Source organism: Chenopodium quinoa, unplaced genomic scaffold (genome assembly GCF_001683475.1).
Source record: "Chenopodium quinoa cultivar QQ74 unplaced genomic scaffold, ASM168347v1, whole genome shotgun sequence".
Lineage (NCBI taxonomy): Eukaryota > Viridiplantae > Streptophyta > Magnoliopsida > Caryophyllales > Amaranthaceae > Chenopodium > Chenopodium quinoa.
In genome coordinates, this window is record NW_018744502.1 from 6,571,453 (window position 1) to 6,595,017 (window position 23,565).

General features: G+C 34.6%; 1 protein-coding gene, 1 long non-coding RNA gene and 1 pseudogene across 2 annotated transcripts; 2 read left to right on the forward strand and 1 right to left on the reverse strand.

Annotated features, from left to right (window-relative positions):
• Positions 1-8,891: 8,891 nt before the first annotated feature.
• Positions 8,892-10,712, forward strand: LOC110698086 (UDP-glycosyltransferase 79B2-like). The gene has a single exon (XM_021875489.1). The coding sequence runs from the start codon at positions 9,172-9,174 to the stop codon at positions 10,564-10,566; it is 1,395 nt and encodes a 464-aa protein (XP_021731181.1). The 5' UTR covers positions 8,892-9,171; the 3' UTR covers positions 10,567-10,712.
• Positions 10,713-17,591: 6,879 nt separating this feature from the next.
• On the reverse strand, positions 17,592-20,663 carry LOC110698087. Its single transcript, XR_002506666.1, has 3 exons — positions 19,112-20,663; positions 18,378-18,616; positions 17,592-17,960 (listed from the first exon to the last, which is right to left on the reverse strand). It is a non-coding gene; the product is annotated as an uncharacterized LOC110698087 (long non-coding RNA).
• A 425-nt stretch (positions 20,664-21,088) lies between these two features.
• Positions 21,089-22,879, forward strand: LOC110698088 (annotated as a pseudogene).
• The last annotated feature ends 686 nt before the right edge of the window (positions 22,880-23,565 follow it).

Here is a 23,565-nt window from a genome sequence, read left to right on the forward strand (position 1 = left end):
TGGTATTATTTTTGAATGTGTTCCTATTTGCTGTGATAATACAAGTGCATATGTATTTCTAAAGATCCAGTTCAACACTCAAAGGTTAAGCATGTAATACCCTGTATTTTTGAAACGTATTTTCTAATTAATTAATTAATTAATATTTTCTAAAAAGGTATTTTAGTAAATTATTTTACTATTTGAAATTTTGGAGCCAAAATGATATATTAATTTTGGCGCCAAAAGCATTTCAAAACTTAATTATTATTTTTTGGATTTTGGATAAGATTTATTATCCACATATTTTATTTAAAAATCGGATTATATATATATATATATATATATATATATATATATATATATATATATATATATATATATATATTTCGGATGTTTTAATTAAGCAAAATTATTTTATTATTTATTAAAAAGGTTCGAAAATTCCTAATCAATAAGCTATGAATTTCGGATTTTCCTAGTGTGGAAAATCTGATTTTCTTAGTTAATTTATTTAGTGAATAATTAGAATTTTCTTAATTAATTATTTTATACAATATATTTTTTACACAATCATTTTTAATCCTTAAAATCGAGCAAAATAAATTCCTAAAATCTAGACAAAAGGTCTAAAATTTTGAGCTTAGGAAAGCTCAAAATTTTAGACACCTTGGATTGATTTTGAGCAATTTATTTTGGTATTTTGTATTTTTAATTTTCTTCCTTAATTCTATTATTTTTCCTTAATTCTTATTTTTCATCTCCTAAATATTTGATCATCTTATTTTCCTACCTTAAATCATTCTTGATTATTCTCCAAGCAAAGCCATTTACCATATTATTTTTCATGACAACATACTTTCCATAATAAATTATTCCTTAATCACCATAATATTAGACTTTCCTTAATTTTTTAGCTCACCTTTCCAAGTAATTCCTTAAACCAAAATTACCATAATTCTTGCTTGAGGTAGCCTATAAATACCCCTTAAATCATAGCAAAACATTCACACCAAAATTCTCTAATTTCTCTCTAGTTCTCTCCTCTATTTCTCTTGTTCTTGCACGGCCACCACCACCAAACACCACCTTCACCGCCGGCTGCCACCTTCCTCGGCCAGTCGCCGACGCCAGCCACCAGCAGCCACCTGCCGGACGGTTGTCGCCTCTTGTTGCCACCTCTTCTTCTCCTCTTCCTCTATTTTCTACCTCTTCTTCTCCTCTTCCTTGGTTTTCTACCTCTTCTTCTTCTCTTCTCTTAATTAATTATATTACTATTATTATGGGGGTTTTATAAAAAATTATAATGAGTATTTTTAATTAAATAAAATCAGTTTAAAAATAATTTTATAAGGTTCATGTACATATAGTTGGGGGGTTTTATTTTAATTGTTGTGATTATTTATTAACCTATATTGATTAAGGTTATATTTATTTATAGGGTGTATTCGACAAGAGTTATTGAAGTTCTTTTTGTGTGTTGCTAAGCAAAGATCAAGGTACGTTTAGGTGACTAGATACCTTTGAAATTGATTGGATTGAATAAGCATGTTTTATATGATTTTTATGGTGATAGAATTAAATTGAATTAAATTATGATTTATGAAATAAAGTATGTTAAATAATTGGTTTAATAAATAAGTTTGAAGGAATGATTTTTATATCATGTTTTGAACGATTAAATTATTTGTCATGTTTTAAAAAGGTTGATTTTGAAAGCATGTTGAATTAAATAAAAAGGAGTTTTGAGTTGTTTATTATAAAGGTTGGAATTATTGAATTAAAGAGGTTTTATTGAATTATTATTATTTAAGCTTTACAAGCATGATGATAGTAATCCTACTATGCGGATTTGGTTGATAAGACTTTGGACTTTGTATGACCGTGTCTTTCCTCAAGGATAGCCTTTCAATATAAAAACACTAGCTTGGGGGGTGTGCACACTTGGGTGAGGAATTGGATATAAAAGAGGAATTGGCTTTATTAATCGTTTTATCGAAGTATTGAATTATTGGAATTGGTTTTGAATAATGAGTTTGGAATTATTGGATTAATTATTGGAATTGGTTTTAAAAGCATGTTTGCGAATAAATTGAGTCTACTTATCTTGCACTTATCGTACTTAGCATATTTTGCTAATCTGTATTTCCTATTTGTTTTGGTTCTCCCTGTTTACCTTAATGGTAAGCAGTGTTGACTATTTTCAAGTGGAGTCAATAAATGAGCATTTGGGAGTCCTAGGATATGCTTCACCTAGATTTAGGAATGTTGGTCTTTGTTTCTATTTTTGAGTACTCATGACAATGAATTCTATTTATATTATTTATTAATAAGAAAAAGTTTGAGTTTTCGATCCGCTGCAAAGTTTTGGTTGAGTTAGTAGTTTTGAGTAGCCTTGTGTAATCACGCGGCGGTAATACGCCTAACTCTATCTCTACGGTATAATCATACGTATTATACTGGTATTTCTGTAGAGGGAGATTTGGGGGTGTTACAAAGAATATCCACATTAAGCATCCCTTCCTAAAGGATAATGTGGAACAAGGGAATATTAGGTTAGAATTTTGTCAAACCGAAAAATTGCAGATATTCTAACAAAGCCCTTTAACATAGGAAGATTTGAAAAATTGAGATTAGAACTTGGGATGATCAAGCTGACTTGATTGCTTTTGAAGTTCCAATATGTAGCAAATTTGGAAATAATGCAAGACGAGGAAAAAAGGACATCTTGCATAACCTTGATGTGCTAAACATAGCTAAAGTGTCACTGTTGATGAATTCCTAGAGATTAGTACACTAATACTTGAATGCGTGTATAATTAGTATTGTACATTGTATGCGTGTATATAGCATTTTCAATTGCATTTGAATTTTGGAAAATCTTATTTTTGGAAATTAATTGAATTTGAAAAGAAAAAATTTTGTTAAAAAATTCATCCTGGTTAATTTTGGAAAATAATTAGAATTGTTCAATTAAATGACTAAACAGTAACCCCATTCATATCCCTTGCACCGCTTCATTATATATAAAAGGCATCTTTTACCCACCTTCTCTCTTCACTGTCAAATTACAAAAACCACTTCAGTAAAAACCATCAAACTCTCTAAAACCCTCAATCTTCATTCATGGCTACTGAAACATCCAAAAACTCAACCGAGAAAGTTCTTACACCTTAACATTCCGAACCAGAAGAAATGTCCTCTCTTGCTATGGTGGTGTACAAATCTCCAAACAAACCTGAAGAAATTCCCGAGGAAATTGTTGAGAAAGTTCCTGAAGCAAACACACCCACTACCTCAACCACTAAGAAAAACCCTAAGGAGAAAAATTCAGCAGGTGGTGAAGCATCGTCTTTGTCTAATGTGCTCAAGAGGTTACAAGAGTGGAAATTAAAGAAAAGAAGGCAAAGGAGAAATCACTCGAAGAACACATCAAGGAGGTAGAAGATTTTGCTGAGGGGGAATTGCAAGTGAATCGCTAAACATCGCCCGCAAATTACCATATAAAGCCCACAAATATGACTTGGTGTGACCATTATGCCCATTTTCTAAAATTGAAATAATCTCGGTTTAAAAAATGTGGAGCCGTACTGGCTCGCCGGGGGAGACCGGAGGGCAGGCCGGAGATGCGGGGGACGCCGGAGGTACGTCGTCGTCGACGGAAAACGAGGTAAGTCACCGTTAAAATTCACGGTTTACCGTCGGAGTGGCTCTGGCGCCTAGGAAGGACGCCCAAACCGTAGCCTGGACGTCCAAGCCAGACGCCAGAACCACCAGAGTGGCGTCCAGCCCAGACGCCCAGACCACCAGAGTGGCGTCCAGCCCAGACGCCCAGACCACCAGATTGGCGTCCTGGCCAGGCGCCACTCTACTGGCTGAGGCAGCCCTGCCAGGCGCCAGTCCAGTGGTTGTGGCAGCCCTGGCAGACGCCACCCTTATAAATTATTTTTTTTTTCTTTTTTGATTTTGTTGTTGTTGTTTTTTATTTATTTATTTTTTTTTAAAAAAAAATCAAAAATGATTTTTTAAAAAAATTCGAAATGGGTTTTTTTTAAATTAATTTTGAAAATTCGAAATAGGTTTTTTTAAAATTAAGTTTGAAAATTCGAAATGGTATATTTTTAAATTTAGTTTGAAAATTCGAATTGGGTTTTTATAAAAATTAAGTTTGATTATACAGAATTATGCTTTTTTTTGTGTTAATTCTGTGTAAATATAGAAATTAAATGTATTATCCGTTAAATGTATTTATTGTAATATATAATTGATGCAGGATTATGGTGGAGACGGAAATGGTTACAGTGGGATATTTGGACATGATGGTCCATTCGAAGAAGCTCAACAGGCGATTGATTGGGCAAAACAGGTTGCAATTGCAGCTGGATTTTGCTTGGTAGTAGTAACTCATAAATCTCAACGGGATGGTAGAATGAATCGCATTTTGAGATGTGACCGTTATCGCAAAAGAGAAGACAGAGATTTTCGTACAGCCACTCGGTTTGATACAAAGCGGAAAGGTTGTGGGTGTGAGTTCAGAGTAAAGGTTCGACAACTACGGAGTCGTGACGGTTGGGAAGTGATTGGTTACTCTAAATGGGGGTATCACAACCATGAGATGATAGTATATGAAGAGGGTCATCGACAAATAATTCAAAAAATACAAACATAGAAAAAATAGAAAAAATACAACAAAATTGAAAAAATTTATAAACAAAATATAAACATAGAAAAAATACACCAAAATTGAAAAAATTTATAAAAATAAACAACAAAATATAAAAACAATTCAAAAAGATATTACACAAAAAAAAAAAAAAACAATATTTTAAAACAAATATAAAAAAAAAAAAAAAAAAAAGGGGGGGGCGCCTTGGCTGGACGCCCAGCCAGCGGTGGTGGCGCCAGCTGCAGACGCTGGCGCCTGGGCTGGACGCCACAGCCACGGCTGCGGCGCCTTGAATAAACGCCACAACCGTGGCTATGGCGTCCAGCCTAGGCGCCAGCCTACTGGTGGCGGCGTCTGCAGCTGGCGCCACCACCGCTGGCTGGGCGTCCAGCCAGGGCGCCCCACCTCCGTCACGTCGGTTTTTCCTTTTTTTTTTTTTTTTTTTTTTACAAATTGTACCTTGCCTCCTTGGGACCTCCTTCCCTCCGCCGCCGCCGCCTATTCCTTGCCTTGCCGCCTCGACATTGCCGTTTTTTGAAAAAAAAAAAATTTTAGAGAGGTTGAAAGAAGATGAGCGATGAGAGTGTGAGTGATGAGAGTGTGAGTGTTTTTTTTTAGGTCAAGGGCAATATTGTCAAACCAAGTGAATTTTGTGGGCTTTATGTAGTAATTTGTGGGCGATGTTTAACAAATCCCAATTGCAATCGGATACAGAGAACGACCCTATGGAGGAGGATGATGATCAAAAGGCACTTGAGAAAAAGTCTGGAAGGTATGTAGTTGGCTATAGACTAAATTTAACTTGGTGTCGAAAAGCTAAATTTTTGGAATTTCTAGATTTATTGCGTTTTCAAGGATGGGAACATATGTTAGCTAAATCTTCGAATAATTGCATGTATCCTCTGGCTATGAATGAATTCTGTGAGAATTTAAAGTTAAGTAAGGAATAATTTCAAGAAAAATTAATAATATTGAAGTTGAATTTGATGTTGAGCGGTTAGAAAACATTCTGAAAGTTCCTACTGAAGGTTATGAGGCTTATGTCAAAGGGAAGTCAGGTGTGAAAGTGGGGAATTATCTAGGCGATGTCATAGTTGAGTTCCTGGGAGGTAAAATAGGAATGAATATTATGAACCATAATAATTTAAACCCCATGAACAAATTGTTGTTTATTTTGGTGAAAAAGACTATCTTACCTAGAACTTAAAAGAAAGATGAGGCGAGTTTGTTGGATATGGCAGTGATCTTTTATATAGCCAAAAGGATCAAAATTAATTTCCTTCTCTGATGGATCAAAATTAGGCTATGGAGCATTGCTGTCTACTGTGTTTGAGGCCCTTGGAGTGAAACTCAAGGGAGCATATGGTGGATTGAAGAAGAAGGAAGAAAATGTTATTAATGAGAAGACTTTGTAGGGGTTGAGCCTAACTGTGGTGAATGGTAAAATGCAGAGGGTGGAGGAAAAGAAAAATGAACTAGTGGGAAAAAGAAAGAAGGAGCCAAGTCTGGTGAGCCAGTGAGAAAAAGTAGAAAGTTGTTAGCAAGTTCCTTTCCTCAGACGAGTATGGAGAAGCCACTGGAACTTGATAAGGATGACACTAAAGTCATGGTTGGGTAGGTTGCTGAACTTTCTGACAGAATTGAAGTTGCTGATAGACAACTCAAAGAAGCTACATAGAGAGTTCAGAAGCTGGAAAAGAATGTGCAGGGTCTTGAGAAGAGTCTTAAGGGATAGCAGGTTGAGTTCCAGAAGACTATCAAGAGTCTGGAAGCAAAGCTGGATGCTAGCATTGAAGCATACAAGGAGGACAACAAGAAGATTCTTGAAATCCTTAAAGCCCGAACCAGCCTACCTCTTGCAGCCTACCCTAGCCTAGCCATAGCTAATTTCTTCTTTTCTGTTTATGTCATAAACAATTTTAATTCACTTTTTGGTATTTTGAACAAATTGGTCTGTATTTTTTAAAACAGGGTGATCTTTTGGTTTTTATGCTATTTAGGAACCTTGCTTATATATGTGTGCATTTTATAGTATGAAAGTATATGCAGGATTGTGTGAAGGTTCTAGCTAAAGGGAGCTAGTCAATGCTGACTTCAGTTTCCCACACTCGATGAATTGCTTGTGGGGCTGTGTTTAGATGTCTAATAACTTAACTTGCAGGACTTTTTGATAATATATGCCAAAAGGGGGAAAAGAGGAAGCAAACTTGGAAGTGTAGTTGTCCTGGGTTCTAGTTGATAAAGTATCAAAGATTTCTTTGATATGGTGTATGTAATAGCTTAGTTTGTGTGTGTTTAAGTTTTTGTTCAGTTTTTGTTCTATCTATTTTTGCCTTTAGGTTCTGTGTGTTTTATTTTCTTGTTAAAAAATCAAAAATACAAAAATATGCCCTTCTATTCTATTTAACTTTCCTGCTTGAAATTTGCTAAGTTTATCATCATCAAAAAGAGGGAAATTATTGAAGCTTAAGAGTTTTGATGATGATGAGTAAAAGAAAGCTTCAACTAATGCGTTCTCTCTAAGTATTTAATTAGAACAGGTGAAGTTGACTTTGGAAGTGGAAGAATAGCCTGCCTATAAAGATCCAAGGAGAATCCAAGTGAAGATAAAGAGAATAGAAGAAGAGTTCCTCATTGGAACTAGAAGTGGTCCCTAACAGGAACACGAAGAAGAAGTTCCCTAACAGGAGCTTTACAGCAAGCTAAGAAGATTAGCTTGGACTACGTTGAAGACAGCAAGTTCCACAATAACTTGGTCTGCGAGTTCTAGCAAGGAGCTGGAGAGTTGAAGACAGCAGGAACTCAATCCTGGTCTGTGTAGAGCCCAAGTATCCTTATAATGCAGCGATTGAGGAGACAATCCAGCAATAGACTAGAAGTCGTATTATTAAGGTTTTTGTTAAGTTTATTTTTACTAGGATTGTTGTAAATATGTTTGGTTAGTTTGTGCATGAAATCTATTAGAAGTGTGGCAAAGCTTGGCAAGCGTTTAAATATGAAAAGTTTTATAAAAGATAACTTTTAATTTAGGAAAAGACCTTTGAGAGATTTTATCTTATAAAATCTGGTTTTGCAAAATAATAATCTTTCCAAATTATATCTTTGTTAAGTTTTCCAAAAGATTTTCTTCAAAAGATTAATTTCACAAGGGTTTTATAAAACGTTAGTTTTCTAATATTCTATCTTCTGAAAACCCTACTTTATATACAAGTACTTCTTGTATATAAAGGAGAGATCATAATTGAAACAACTTGTGAGTTTATGCGTGAAAAATCTGAAGAGCGCTTAAAGAGTAAGTTTGCAAAGTCTAAGCTTTGTCATATTAGTTTCAGATTTCGTGTGTAGCTTTCCAGTCACATATTAGAGTCAAGAGTTGTATTGTTTTGGTATTGGGTGAGTGATTATCATATTGCATACAGTTTGTAGGCTTTAAGGTTGAAGCTGAGTTGTGACAGGGAGTGCTGAGTGAATCTAAGTCCGGGACTTAGGTTGGGTGGGATAGGGTTCTGTCGTGTAGCAAGTTCAGTAAGGAACTTGTGAGAAAGGTTTGATTGTAATAGGTTGTAACTAGCAGTGTTTGGCCTATTATAGTGGATTGGTTTGGAGTTGAAATCCCTTGGAGGGTTGAGATTTTACTTCCAGTTATAGTCACTAGGAACTCTCTACAATTCAACCCCCCCCCCTTTAGAAGTTCGTCTCAACTAACAACTTATTTTATAACTTTTTTTTTCTTTTACGAATTTCATTTTTATTCACCTCTACTAAATACAATGAATCGAGTATATGGGTTTGTGCCACTCCGTCAACAAAATTAAGAGTCCACCTCAGCTCACAACACCAATGTTTAATCTCAAAATTCAAATGACGAGAGAAGAAGTAGTTCCTAACCCTTATAAAGCGTTTAACTCTTCATCTTAATTATAACAATGTAAAATACTTACATGTGTTGTTTGAAAGATCATATATACTTCAATAGAGTATCAATTACTCCTAATAATTGAAACGAAGCCTGGACAATCACTTGAACAAAAATACACAATAGTCCCTTCGCTTTTTTTTTTTTTTTTTTTTTGGGTAACAATTTGACTTTTTCTACTATATGTTTATTTGATGGATTTGACTTGTATCTTTAACTAATACAAACAAATTTTGTCATGATATTACAATATGTTGTTGAATTAGTTACAATTCTTACAATGTATTTATTCATATTATCAATATCATATAATTAATTGTTAAACGAAAATTAAAGATATCATGGTTAAATTTGTGTATCAGCTAACGTGTCCAATCAAACTATTACAATTGAAAAAAAAAATGAAGGGAGTAATTGCTACTGCTTCCAAATCAATCACATTTTTAGTGCAGAATATACTTCTAGTAGGTGATAAAACGCTAGCATGTAATGAGTATGGAGTAATTTTTTTAATCAATGACAAAAATTGTCGGTGTGATGGAGTTACCCTTAAAAGCCATGCCACAACACAAAATAACCATCCAATTAAAAGAAAATAAAAGAAAATAAAATGGGAGGAAAGCAATTGAAGGTATTGATGTATCCATGGTTAGCCATTGGTCAAATAATTCCATATCTTCACCTTGCTAACAAACTTGCTGAGAGAGGTCACATTGTCACTCTCTTACTACAAAACAAGGCCAAACAATTGTTACAATCTAAAAACTATCATCCATCCTTTATAACCTTACATACAATCACCATCCCTCAAGTTCATCCACTCCCTCCCGGTACGGAAACCGCCTCGGATATTCCCTTCCACCTCCAAACCCACCTCGCCACCGCTTTAGATCTCACTCGGGTTGAGTTTGAGTCTATTCTTGTTAGACTTCAACCCGACCTTATCTTTTACGACTTCACCTATTGGGTCCCAGAGGCAGTGGTTGCCTCTGGGTCCCAGGCCAAGTGTGTGGCTTACTATATAGTTTCTACCGCGACCATGGCCTTTAGGATGGTCCCATCTCGAGACCCACCAAAGGGCAGGGCCGTGGTAGAGGAGGATGCTTGTGTTGCGTGTGCTCCACCAGGCTACCCTTCGTCCACAATCATCTTAGAGCCTAAAAGGATGCTTGGCTTGTACATGCCATTCGGCGAGGGGGTGACCTTCTATGAGCGGATCACCACCTCGCTCAAGAGTAGCAACGTCATTGCCATCAAGACATGCCGAGAGATAGAAGGCAAGTATTGTGACTACTTGTCTAAGCAGTATGATGATAAGCCTATCCTCCTCTCGGGTCTAGACCTTCCCGAACCTCAAGAGGGAGAGCTAGAAACACGTTGGGAAAATTGGCTAAGCCAATTCAAACCAGGATCAGTGGTTATTTGTGTCTTTGGAAGCCAAGTTGTACTCGACGTGGCCCAATTTCAAGAGCTCCTACTCGTGTTTGAAATGACAAAATTACCCTTCTTAATCGCATTCAATCCCCCCATGGGTTGCACAACCGTGGAGGAGGCATTCCCCGAGGGGTTTGTTGATAGGATCGGTGATCGAGGGGTGGTGACGGGAGAGTGGGTACAACAGCAACAAATACTAGCACACACATCGGTCGGATGCTTTGTGAGCCATTGTGGATCAGGGAGTATATGGGAGTCAATGATGAGTAAAAATCAAATAGTGTTGATACCACAACTACAAGATCAAGTATTATTCTCAAAAATATTTACGACGGAATTGAAAGTGGCTGTTGAAGTAGACCGAGGAGAGGATGGATATTGGGTGTCAAGGGAGAGTTTGAGTAAAGCTATTAAATCTGTAATGGATGATAGTAGTGAGATTTGTGGTTTGGTTAAGAAAAACCATGAAATTTGGAGGCAAAAATTAGCTCAACCTGGATTAATGAGTGGTTACTTCGACAAATTTGTTAAGGATTTGCAAGCACTCGTTAGTAATAATAATGTAATTTGAATGTTGGTGGATGTTCCTCTCAAAGTTGTCTCCTTTAAATTGTTGTCATAGGGTTAGTGTCGATCTTCAAGTTGGATTCGGTTGCTTTATTTGTTTTTGATGTTTACTACTTACTCCATTATTTTAGCTTATTAATTACACTTTTACTTATGCATTATTTATATACATTACTTATACTTTATGACAGGAGTCAAAGTGAGACAAGGAGAACAAATGTTCACTCACATGTAAAAAAACACGTGTCAATGCATATAAGGTCGACCACAAATAAATATATTATACGTAATATATGAATAAAAAATCATATCAAAAAAAAAAAACACTTGAGAATATACATGGGAAACATTTATATACTCACTCCACTCCTAAATAATTGACGTGTTTAAGTTTTATTCACTAGTCATATATTAAGTTTGAACATTGTTTTTAGTAACGTATAAAAAACAAATGTTATCATGAAATATATTATTAAATAGGTATTAATATAAAGTTTTATAATATTAAATTTTCTTTTTTTTTTACAATAAGTGCATTAGCAATTTAGCATGTATGCCAAGTAATTATTTAGAAACGAAGGGAATAATAATAATTCAATAATAAAAAATAAAAAAAAATAAAAAAGTTAGTACTACCTACTTTATAAAAAATAGTGTTAATAAATGAAATTGCTACTAGAATTCAGATGAACGAACGGAGTATATAATTGGCTCCACACAATAAGTGACACATAAAGCTAAGTCAACGATAAATTATTTCACTACACTTAAACATCAATATTAAGCAACGTAGATTACTAGATTGTATGGAGTATGAGTTAAACATAAACAAACGAATGTATAGTAGTTTAGTTGGAACCCAAATATGCCGTTTAGTTGTTGTAGGCCCTTGTACCTTCATTGGAACTCAAAAATGCCGTATGTGAGATTGAGTTTTTTTTTTTTTTTAATCTTGTTATTGGACCAATATCAATTCAAATTGGTACCGGGTTAAGTTCAAATCGGGTCAAATTCGGATTTGGATTGAGTTCAGTTCGGTTATAGATTGGATTTGGGTCTTGAATTTCTCGGATCAAATCGAATCGATTATAGTTCAAAACATATGATTTTTTTGGAGTCGGTTTAATTTTGACACCTCTATAAGTACCTATGCAGAGAAATGATATATTATCCAGAAAGAGAGGTGATATTTTAAAGGCAATGACTTTTTTACCACTTTTACGTACAGTAGTAATGAGCGAGGATCGATGATCATGAACGCAGTGGGATCAGATGTACTATCTAGCATAATTCGTACATGCACACATAGGGTAAAAATTTGTCAAGACTAGCTATGTATCACACTCCCTCTGTTCTTTTTTATCTTATAATTTGTGTTTTGTACATATGTGATCTTTGAGGTATAACTTTGACTACTAATTACTCTAATTTTGCTCGGTATAATTTTAAAATTTGATATTATAAAAATACAAACTGCAATTAATATAATAATATCACATGTGAATATGTGATAATTTTTATCTTATACATGATAAAATTAAACTACAGCCAAAATTTTGTAAGTTTGACTCCAGAAATAGTAAATGGGAAGATAAAAAATAAAAAAAAATTGAGGGAGTAGATTTTTTTTTTTTTTCAATGATCCAAGCTAGGAACCAAGCTTTCTAATTTGCAGCTCATTCGCCAATTGCAAGTGCCATGCATGAATTCTGTTTTTAAGAAGAACACCTACCAAAATTCACCCCTAGCTAATTATTGCACCACCCCTTGCTGGTCCCGGCGAGCCTTTGGTAGTTGGCTGCTCCATCCATGTCCAAGGCATTAGGCATACCAACCCGTCTAACAAATTAAATGTTTAATTTCTTTTTGTGATCAGAACGAAGCTATCTCCAATTTCATCATATCATACTCATAAATTAAAAGCTTCAAACTCTGTTGGGGTCATTAGACTTCATCTTGTACATATCATAGTTAGTTGTGTGAGACTGTGAGCAGTGGCGTATCCAGGAATCCCAAGATGTGCGTTTGGTATCGTAAGAGAAAAAAAATATATATTTTAATTAAAGATTCAACAATAAAAATGAAAACTACAAAAGCATTTTTCATAATTTGGAATTGGGTCAATAAATCATCACCAACTCTAGCACAATTCATATGATTACTAATTTATTATTGTAACATTCTAATTTTTTATACAGTAAATGTAAAATTGTAGATCAATAATACACAAAAATCAATCAAGTATCAATCTAAAATTTCTAAATAATCTAACATTCTAATTTCCAACTTCTAACTCCAAAATGATAAAAATTAATATATATAAACAGAAATTAAAAACCCCAATATACACAAATAATTTAAAAACCATCAATCATATATCAATTAAAATCATATATCGAATAAGATTCTAACTCAACAATCAATTATTCAATATATCTAATATATATCAAATTAGGCAATTAGCAATCATTAAATAATTAATAAATCATTAATAATCAGTTAAAAAACTAAAATAAAAAATAAATTAACACAATGTATTGTGCTAAGGGGTTGAACCATCAATCATATACTCCGTATCAATTATTCGATGTCATATGAATGTCCCCAAAAATTATAAAAAGAGGATAAGGGTAGGGGTCGAATCCTTGATCGCCAAACTCTTGCATGGTAAAAATTACCACTGAGCTACACTTCAACATACGGCATCACTGCTAACAAATATTAAATTTAAACTTCTCAGAAAAAAACTGTGGGTTCAATGAACCCGTTTGAACCCCTGTATCCACCCCTGACTGTGAGTAGACGCATTAATCCGATCCATACGAACGCACACCATGTCCGGTTTATGTATCACTACTCCGTCTACTTGCTCGAAGAATTGTAGATATATAGCCATGCATATAGGTGTTGAATTATAAGTAGAGAGATGAGAGAGGGCAAGAGAAGAACTTTTATATATCCAATCCATTAAAATACGAATTACATAGCAATATATAGTGTAAAATTAAGCTAAAATTAAGGAATATTATCTCGTGATCATTAGATCATACCTAACGTGTATTAACCCAAAAAACACACTATGATTATGACTCCACTAATCACTATTCTCTCCGTTTTTTTATTATTTTTTTTAAGTGCCCCACTTTTCATAAACGGCCGTTTTTTTTTTTTTTTTTATGTGCCCCATTACCAAAAGTGGAAACTCCACTCACTTTATATATTATTTCTCTCATCCTTTTAACTCCACTATCATTTTATAATATTTTCTCCCTCTCACATTATTCCTAGCAGTCCCCATTCATATTTCTCTCTCTTACTTTTCCAAATTTTTTATTCCTAATCATACCCACTTATATACTATTTTATTCTTTTACCTAAAATTATGTGCCTGGGATGGAGTATATTCCTATACGGTAAGAGTTAACTAACCACTAGCAAATAACAATTTCATGCAAATATTCCAACAATATAATCAATACCTCAAAATAGTATGTTGGAATATACCTTGAATCTGTGTTTTTGGAGTGACGACATAGCCCTCTAGGTAGCTCGGAGTTGTGCGTAGGCAAGGTTTCTTGCGATAAGGACACTACTAAAATTTGGTCAAATTGCAACCGTGTTTCTAAGACCGTCATCAAAACGGTCGTAAAATATGAAATCTGCGACCGTCTTGAGCGGAGTCGCAATATTGCGACCGTTTTTGCCCTTTTAAATCGTCGCAAGGTAATTTGAACATTTGTAAAATAATTCTAAATTTAAAAAAAAAAAAAAAAAAAAAAACTTTTGCGACCGCCAAAAACGGTCGTAAATTGCGATCGCAAAAAAAAAATGATTGGGTATAAAATGCCGAGTACCTAATTCACTCTAACCATAATTTTCTCTTAAACCTCACGCCGCTGTCTCCTCTTTTTCACGGCCTTCTCCCTCTTCTCTTTCCTTTCTCCCTCTTCTCTTTCCTTTCTCTTTCTTCTTTTTCCTCTCTTCTCCTTCTTTTCTCTTTCCTCATCCTCCATCTTTACCGGCGTCTGCAACTCTTTCCTCCGCCACCATATTCACTACCTCTCCTCCTCCCTCTATTCTCTTTTTCTTCTTTATTCTTTTGTTCTTGTCCAGATTATGGGTCCATGGTCAAATTCGACCATAAAAATTCCAAATCTGGAGTTTTCATGGTCGAATTTCATCATATAAACCCAAAGAGGAAGAAATATTTGGAAAGGTATGATGATTTTTCTTAAATTTTTGTTTGTTTTTGTTTATTTTCGTTTTTTGTGGGTGTAATTCGTTGTTTGTTTGATTTTTTGGTCGAATTTATGCGGGTTTAAATTTTTTTTTTCGAATTTATATATGTGGTTTTTATTTCGCTCTATTTTATTTATGTGGGTTTAATTTTTGTTCGAATTTATATATGTGGGTATAATTTTTGTTCGATTTTATATATGTGGGTTCAATTTTTTCTTTGTTTTTGTTTATTTTCAATTTATGTGGGTTTTATTACTTTTTTTGTTCGATTTTTGGTCCAATTTTGTTCGTTTAGTTTTGTGGGTTTAATTTTTGAGTCGAATTATTGCTCAATTTTTTTGGTCGAATTTTTGTTCGATTTTTTTGGTCGAATTTTTGTTCATTCTGGGTTTTGTGATTTTTCGTTAATTTTGGTTTGATTTTTGTTCAACTTGGATTTGATTTTCGTTTTGAATTTGGGTTTGATTTTTGGTAATTTTTTATTTCGTTTGATTGATTTTTGTGGTTTGTTTTTGCTTTGTAATTTTGGTTTAATTTCTGCTAGGTTTCGTTGTTGGTTGATTTTGGGTGGTTTGTTTTTGGGTTGATTTTTGTGGTTTGTTTTTGGGTTGATTTGATTTGTAGTTTGATTTAGGTTGAGGTTTGGTTTGATTTGATTTCTGGATGTTGGTTGATTTGATTTCTGGAAGTTGGTTGATTTGATTTCTGGATTTTCGTTGATGTTTGCTTTCGTTTGCTTAAGTCTTTTATATATATTTTTTTTATTTTTTTAAAACTTTCAGCGACCGCCTTTAGCAGTCACACATGAAAAATTTGCGACCGTTGTTATACCGGTCGCAATTCATAAAAATTGCGACCGTTTTAGTAACGGTCGTTGAAAATAATGAAAACGGTCACAAATTTATTGTGACCGCCAATCAGTCGCAATTATGACTTTTTGAGACCAAGTGAATAACGACCACCACGTTATGACCGTTGACGGTCGTAATTATTTTTAGCGACCGTTTTTGCTATTTTCAACAACTGTTTGCGACGGTCTCAAAAACCGTAATTTTAGTAGTGGGAGCAAGCTATGCTCTTGCGTGGACTTGGCAGCATTAGCAGCAGCCAGCTATTGCGTGCTCTTGGCGAGTGAGCTATAGCTCGGCCCTATGGAGGCTTGCGGCAGACTTGAGCTAGCTGCCAAGCTATAACTCGACAGTCCGGTCTTTGTGCATAATTTATGAAACAGTTTCCTAATTTGGTTTACTCCCAGCTATTTGAGTTTTACTTGGGAGAACTTTGGCTTTTATTAGGGTTTCCTTATGTTATTAAAAGACCCTTTAGGTGATCAATTACATCACACCTTTTGAGCTATTTAGATTTAGGACTCCTTGTATGTTTTCTTGTTCTTTCTTTATCGTGAAGAAGCTCTCAAGTCCCCCACCTGTGAATGTATAGTTGGCATAATTTGACTGAGCCACGTAAATCCTAGTGCTCTTTATTTATCTTCTTTATTGTTTTTCTCGTTCTTATTTTTTATTGATTTGTTCTGCATTAATCAAACACAAATACACCCGATTTCCTAATATAATCAGGGCAATGTTTAACTCTCACCAAAACAATTATAATCATGACATTTTTCCGAGTATGACCGGAATACACGGTTGTATGATCTTGTATCACAATAAATTCTAAAACACAATTAAAATTAAGTTAAGATTTCTTTTAATAGCCCTACTAAAGTGGTTATTGTCCTTTGAGATAGAATCTAGACAATAATCATTGTGTGAATCTAATCATAATATTCTTCCTCGTAATCTTGCCATCTGGATATGTATTAAATGATTTCAACCACAATAGTTCAATATTAATGGATAGGAAAATGTCGACAGCTCAACAGTACTGACAGAATAACGCTTAAGTGCATGGTGTTTCGATCACGATTAGCATTGTTAATGAACGGGCTAGTACCGTAGTTTATTAGTTACTCTCTATCCGGATTTAGATAACGTTGTTCATACACCTCATAGTTAAACTTATGGTCCATAATTTTTTTTGAGTTTGCCCCATTCAGTTCATCGGAGCTTTAACTCTGGCTATATTCGGATCCAATATGAGTTGCACATCTGGCTTATGGTGGGTAAGTCTTCCAACAAAAGTTTTCTACATTCGATGAGGCTCGAAATCGAGATCTCCCTTAAGCGACATCAAGTCGTTGCTTACCACTTGAACCAACTCTTGTTATTAACTTACAGTCCATAATACTTGTATACTTGTATAATAGTCCTGTCATTCAATCTTAGTAATGGTATACGTGTGTAACATCGTGGTAGTACATAGTGGCAGAGCCAGGAATTGAATTTGAACATGGGAGGACAAATGGACAACGCATGATTTAACAAAAATGTTGAAAATAAAAATTTACTTGGGCAGATAGATAATTAAATAGTCAATGCTTTACAACTCAAAATCCAAACAACATAGTCATAAATTTTAAATTAAAGTTAAGTCTTATGCCTCTTAGTTTTAACAAGCATCATGGAAAGAGAGTTAAGTTTCATTCTTTTGCCTCTTCTTACTGCATTTCTTTGATTATGGGGATAATCCATAATATTCATTCTTTTTTCGGGATCATGAGAAAGAAGTTCCACATTCACTAGTAGAAAAACATTTATTTGCAGCGGTTAAAAATCATTAATTTGCTGCGTTTTTGAGGTGGCAGCAAATCAAATTGCAGCGCTTATCTATTTTAACCCCCGCAAATAAATATATTCCACCAATTAAATAATGAATTATTTTATTCGCTTTTTGTGTAACATCCGCTGCTAATTAATAGTATTTTTTTAAAAAAAAAATACTATTATTTGGTAATATATAATGAATGAAATAAAATTTCGGCAGCATATCCATTGTTTTTATGTGTAATATACTCATGAAGGACCTGTATTCCTGAACTTTATGAACAAAATACTTTAATTAGCCCAAATTAAATTATCACAATATATGATAAAATGTACGATTCACTTTTGTTCGTACATATATCAATCCAAAACAAAACACAAAATATTGTTAACAACTATGATCACACACAATAATTAGTGAATATGAGTCCCATATGTTCCGCACTTCTTCAATATCACCATCGGTATAAGGATCTTCATTTAAAAACGTGCAAATCTATGAACATGATACAATATATATAGTAAGTCATCAAATCAATCTAAAAAATAATAATAATACTTCACTTATATACTTCACTTATAAAAAATAATGGCATTTGGACAACAATTGACTCACAAAAGTTCAAAAGTGGTTAAAAGACTATGTGTTGCTTCTAGCTTTTATTTTACCCCGTGGGTGTGTGAATAAGGCTGCCTATAGATGAAAGAGCCATTTTCAAGATATTAGGACTGAAAAGAACCTTATTTGACAAATTTTGGAAAAACCAAAGTGTCACAGCAGTACTTACTGAACACATTAAGGTTACATTACAAACTCAACTTGTACGGTAACAGAAGCATGTAAAAGCATCATTTTACAAGAAAAGAAAAAAAGAAGACAACCAATAACCATGGGAAGTAAGTAAAAAATTACCTGTATAAAGCTTATATTAGCATCCACATGAAGATCTGAACCATTTCTACTATTGTGTAAAAAGGCATTAAGGAAGCAATTAGAGGATCACATGTAAATGCTGTACACCTCGCATTTTCAAAAAACTCAGATAGCTGGATAGTAAATACTAAAAATACCTAAATCTTATTTACAAATTTCCAGATGTTGCTCAGAGTTACCACCTTTATGGATGTTGATAGTGTCACCAGAATCCACACCTATGCAATTAAACAAACCAAGGCATAAAGAAAACCAGTAGTTTCGGGGATAATGGCTAGAACCAGAACATTGGCAATAAATAGCAATTAAAATTACAAAATAGCCTAGATTTAAGCCCAGTTAATAGCCTAGAATTAAAAATACAAATGTCCAGGACCATTTAGTGAGACCTCTAATTCCCAGAAAAATACAGCAAATCTCAGACAAAAACAGACAACTAATTCCCAGAAAAATACAGCAAATCTCAGCCAAAAAATGGCGAAATAACTACATAGCCCATGCAATTGCATTGACTAAAACCAATACCTATAAACTACATCTGAACTAACGAATTAGAGTAAGAACTAATCAAGTAAAGTAAGAATATTTTAAAAAGTAAACAACTCCAATTTGCATGTTGTTTAATAAACAATAAATTAGGGCAAGTATAAGCCCCCAAAACACTACCCAAATCAAAATTCATTCTCAATTAAGGAGATAATATATAACATTACCTTTGTCAGTGAGTGAGTGAAAGGGAGGACTATGTCGAGCGGAAGAAGTGACGGTGAAAACGGGTGGTGACGGTGAGGGTTTTGAAGAGTGACTGATTTGACGGTGATGGTTGGGGCGGTTGAGAGCATTTTTTTAAGCTGATCAAGTTGGAAGAGGGAGGGAGAGTGAAATCTGAAATGAGGGTTTAGGGTAAAGGAGGATATTATTCATTTGCAGCGGATTTAATGAAAAACTCGTTTTAATATTAATATAAATTTTTTTCTAGTAGTGATCGTGTACCAATTCTTCATCCTCCAGTACTACATTACTAGCATTTGAAACACCAATTTCCATATCATCTTCTTGAGTTTGGTGAGAACTAAACGAAGGGGGTATATCTTGGGATTTCATTCTTTTAGACATAAATTGTCGAAGATTGAGTTTGTGATATGTCCTAATAAATTGGAAATAATAAACTAATTAGTCAACTATTCAATTTATCAATTACCATAACTATTTAAAGACAATTATTCAACCAAGTATTCAAATTTCTAACATTCTAAATTTCTGACCCATCTAAACAACAAAAAATTAGGCACAACACAAAAAAACACAAATACACAATTAACTTAAAATTTCAAAAAAATCACATAATAACTCAAGTACTCATTCAACATTCAACAAATCAACAATAGATTAATGGAACAAGACAATTAGAGAACTAAATAGACAACAACATAAACAATTAAACAACAACAACAAAACAAAAAAACAAAAATATGACTTTAATCAAATTAGGGATTTATGGTTACTCCTTCCATCGTATTAATCGCAATAGTAGGTCTTGCACAAAGTTTTAGAAAATTTATAGGGTAGGGATCATAGGGATAGGGTGAATTTTATAATATAAAGTATAGTTAGTGAGAATATATTTTATTGTCGGTAGCAGAGAGAAATAATAAAAAATAATATAAGTGGGGTTTGTAAAGAGCGAAATAATTAAATATTTAAGCAAGTGGGGTAAGTAGGAGAGAGAAATAATAAAATAGTAGTGGATCCTTACTAAAATAGGAAATGTTGCAAACTATTATAAAATAGATGTAAAGAAAGTGTTGCGATTATTACAAAACGGAGGGAGTATAACTTACTTTGAAATTAAATTGGGGATTTTGGGAAAGTGAAAGAACAACACCGAAGGTCAGGGTCTAGTCGCCGCCTCGCCGGAGGTTTGGTCCCGAAAGGCCGGTGGTTGGAATCAAAATATCAAATATCAAGGACTCTTGGTTTTAGTGAATTAGTGGGGGATAAACCTAACATGGGTTTGTGTTTTGTGTTTTTGTTTTCTCACGAGTTAAGGATTTGCTTTTTTCCTTTTCAACATTCGTTATTTTTCCTTCCCTCCCCCACCCCCGTGTCCGTGTGTAATGTCGTGCTAGTACATACCGGTATAATTGATCACATTCATCACAAACCATTTCAAATTTAGTAGTGCTGATGATATATACACTTATACAGTAAAGTGCTTGAATAATTGTGGTAATTTATTAAATTTGAAGGACGAATTTTACTTGCTGCATGCAGCTATATATGGCTACTTAAGTGTACGTTGCACAAGTTATGGTAAATTAGGAATGATTTATCGCAGTGTATACTTTCATCCACGTCACAAAACTAATTACTCTATCATGTTCGAATTTTTTATCAAGTACACTCATTAAGCTCTGGCCTTATCTAAAACTATCATACAATGCAAAGTCTTGTTAATTAATTCATGTCAACAAGTACTTTACTAACCAAACCTCAAATTTTAAATACTTCATAATGTTTATCGATATATATTTAGAAATATTAATGTTCAAAGACATGAAAATAAAGTGTAACCAATTTTGTAAACCGCACTAATACGAGTTATAGTGCTGACAAAGGACGTATAGGCTTAGTGCGACAAAATGTAACGTATGTCTACATTGTTCACTAGAGGTAGCTGCTACACCTAGCTAGGTCTTTAATTGTTGATGGTCCTAAGGAATTTATATACTTACCGAATAATCTACAGTATTAATTACAAAGGGGTAGGTAGAAGAGACATAAGTTGCATGTATAAAAACAAAGTAGTTTACTATTGAACTCCGGCCACAGAAAATCATAAACAACAACAACAAAAAATGGGGGAAATTGAAATAAAGAAGTTAGACTTAAAAGTGTTGATGTATCCATGGTTTGCCATGGGCCATGCAACACCATTTGTTCACCTTGCTAATATACTTGCCGAGAAAGGTCATAGTGTCACTCTTTTACTCCCTAACAAGGCTAAGCTTTTGTTGCAATCTTCAAATCTTTATCCATCTCTTGTTACCATCCAAACCATCGATGTTCCCCACGTCGATCCACTCCCTCCGGGCACTCAAACGCTCTCGGATATACCTTTTAATCTTCAAACTCACCTTGCCACGGCCTTAGACCGTTTTCGTCCCGAGTTTGAGTCCATCCTTGATAAACTCCAACCTAACCTTGTTATCTATGACTTTGCCTATTGGGTCCCAGAGGCGGTTGCAGTCTCTGGGATCAAGGCAAAGTGCCTAACTTATTGTGTTACTTATGCCTCGATCCTGTCCTTAGATATGGTCCCGTCTTGGGACCCACCAAAGGACAAGACCGTGGTCGAGGAGAATGCATGTGTTGCATGTAATACTTCCCCTGACGACCCTTCAACCACGGTCACGCCTTCGGTACCAAAGAAGCATCGCAGCTTCTTGGACGATCCCTACGGTGAGGGGGTTACTTTCCACCAAAGGATCACCACTGCACTCAAGTGTAGTGATGCTATTGCTATTAAAACCTGCCGTGAAATAGAAGGTAAGTACTGTGACATCTTATCTAGCCTATACAACAACAAGCCCGTCCTCACAGTCCTAGACCTGCCCGAGCCTAAAGAGGTAAATCTAGACACTCGTTGGGCCGAGTGGCTAGACCGATTCGCGCCAGGCTCGGTAGTATTTTGTGCCTTTGGGAGTCAAATCATGCTTACTGTGGCCCAATTCCAAGAGATCCTCCTCGGGATTGAAATGACAAAACTACCCTTCTTAGTCGCGTTCAAGCCCCCATAGGTTATGCAACCGTGGAGGAGGCATTACCCGAGGGGTTCACCGAGAGGGTCAGTGATCGAGGGGTGGTGACGGGAGAGTGGGTGCAACAGCCACAAATACTATCACACCCCTCAGTAGGATGCTTTGTAAACCATTGTGGATCAGGGAGTATATGGGAGTCAATGTTGAGTAAAAGTCAAATTGTGTTGGTCCCACAATCGCCAGATCAGATCTTATTTAGTGAAATAATGGTTGAAGAAGTCAAAGTGGCAGTCCAAGTAGAAAGAGGTGAAGATGGATCGTGGGTCTCAAAAGATAGTTTGTGTAAAGCTGTTGGATCAGTGATGAATGAAGATAGTGAAATTGGGATTTTGGTTAAGAAAAATCATGAAATTTGGAGGAAGAAATTACTAGACCCCGGTTATATACGTGGTAACGTTGATAGTTTCATCAATGATTTGGAAGCCCTTGTCGTCGGTTGATGATTTGTTGGTCCTTTTTATCGTTCTATTTAAAAGGTAAGGGGAAAAAAAATATATAAAGTTGTTGATCTGTTGTGTAAGCTTTCATAGTCATAGATAAAAATATAAAGTTGAATGGCAGACTATGGATATTCTTGTACTACTCGTTTACTCTATTGCATGTAATCGTTTTTAATTGATGGGAAAATAATATTAATAATTTTATTTATAACTAATTTTACATACCATTTCAACTTTTATGTTTGTCCATGCACACGCACTATTTTAACCGTTTTCATTATCAACTAGTGTTTAGCCCGAGTGTTGTCCCGGGTCATACATTATATATTATTGTATTATAGTTTTCATGTATTATACGTTATATAGATGAATTTGACAGACTTTTCGTCCCCGGAAGGTATGAGGTTGAGTCATCCTTGTGATAAGAGGTTGAGTGTTCGAATCTCCTTAACCTTATATCATAGCACATCGACGTTTTTAAGAACATCTTTTAATATATAATATAGATTAGTATATACTAAAATAATATACTATGTATGATTTTGATATTTTGAGAGCAAATATTGAAAGTGATTTAATCAAGCTCAAAGTTAATAAACACAAGGGTACGGTGATGCTCAATTTTGTGGCCTCAAAGCCACAAGGTATGGTTTTTAGTGCATTCAATACCTTGGCTTGTAGCTTACCTTTGTACATCAAATATTAGGTATGTTTTGTAGTTATGAAGTACTCCTATGGTTAATTAGATGTAGCTTGAAACACTACAAGAAATAAGCCAATCAACGACGGAAATAATCCCTTGGAATATCCTGAAATTCCGTCGGAACTGACTGTTTCCGACGGAATTCCGTCGGAACAGGTCATCGTAAACCTATGTGTAAGAAAAACGACATTTTCCGACAGAAA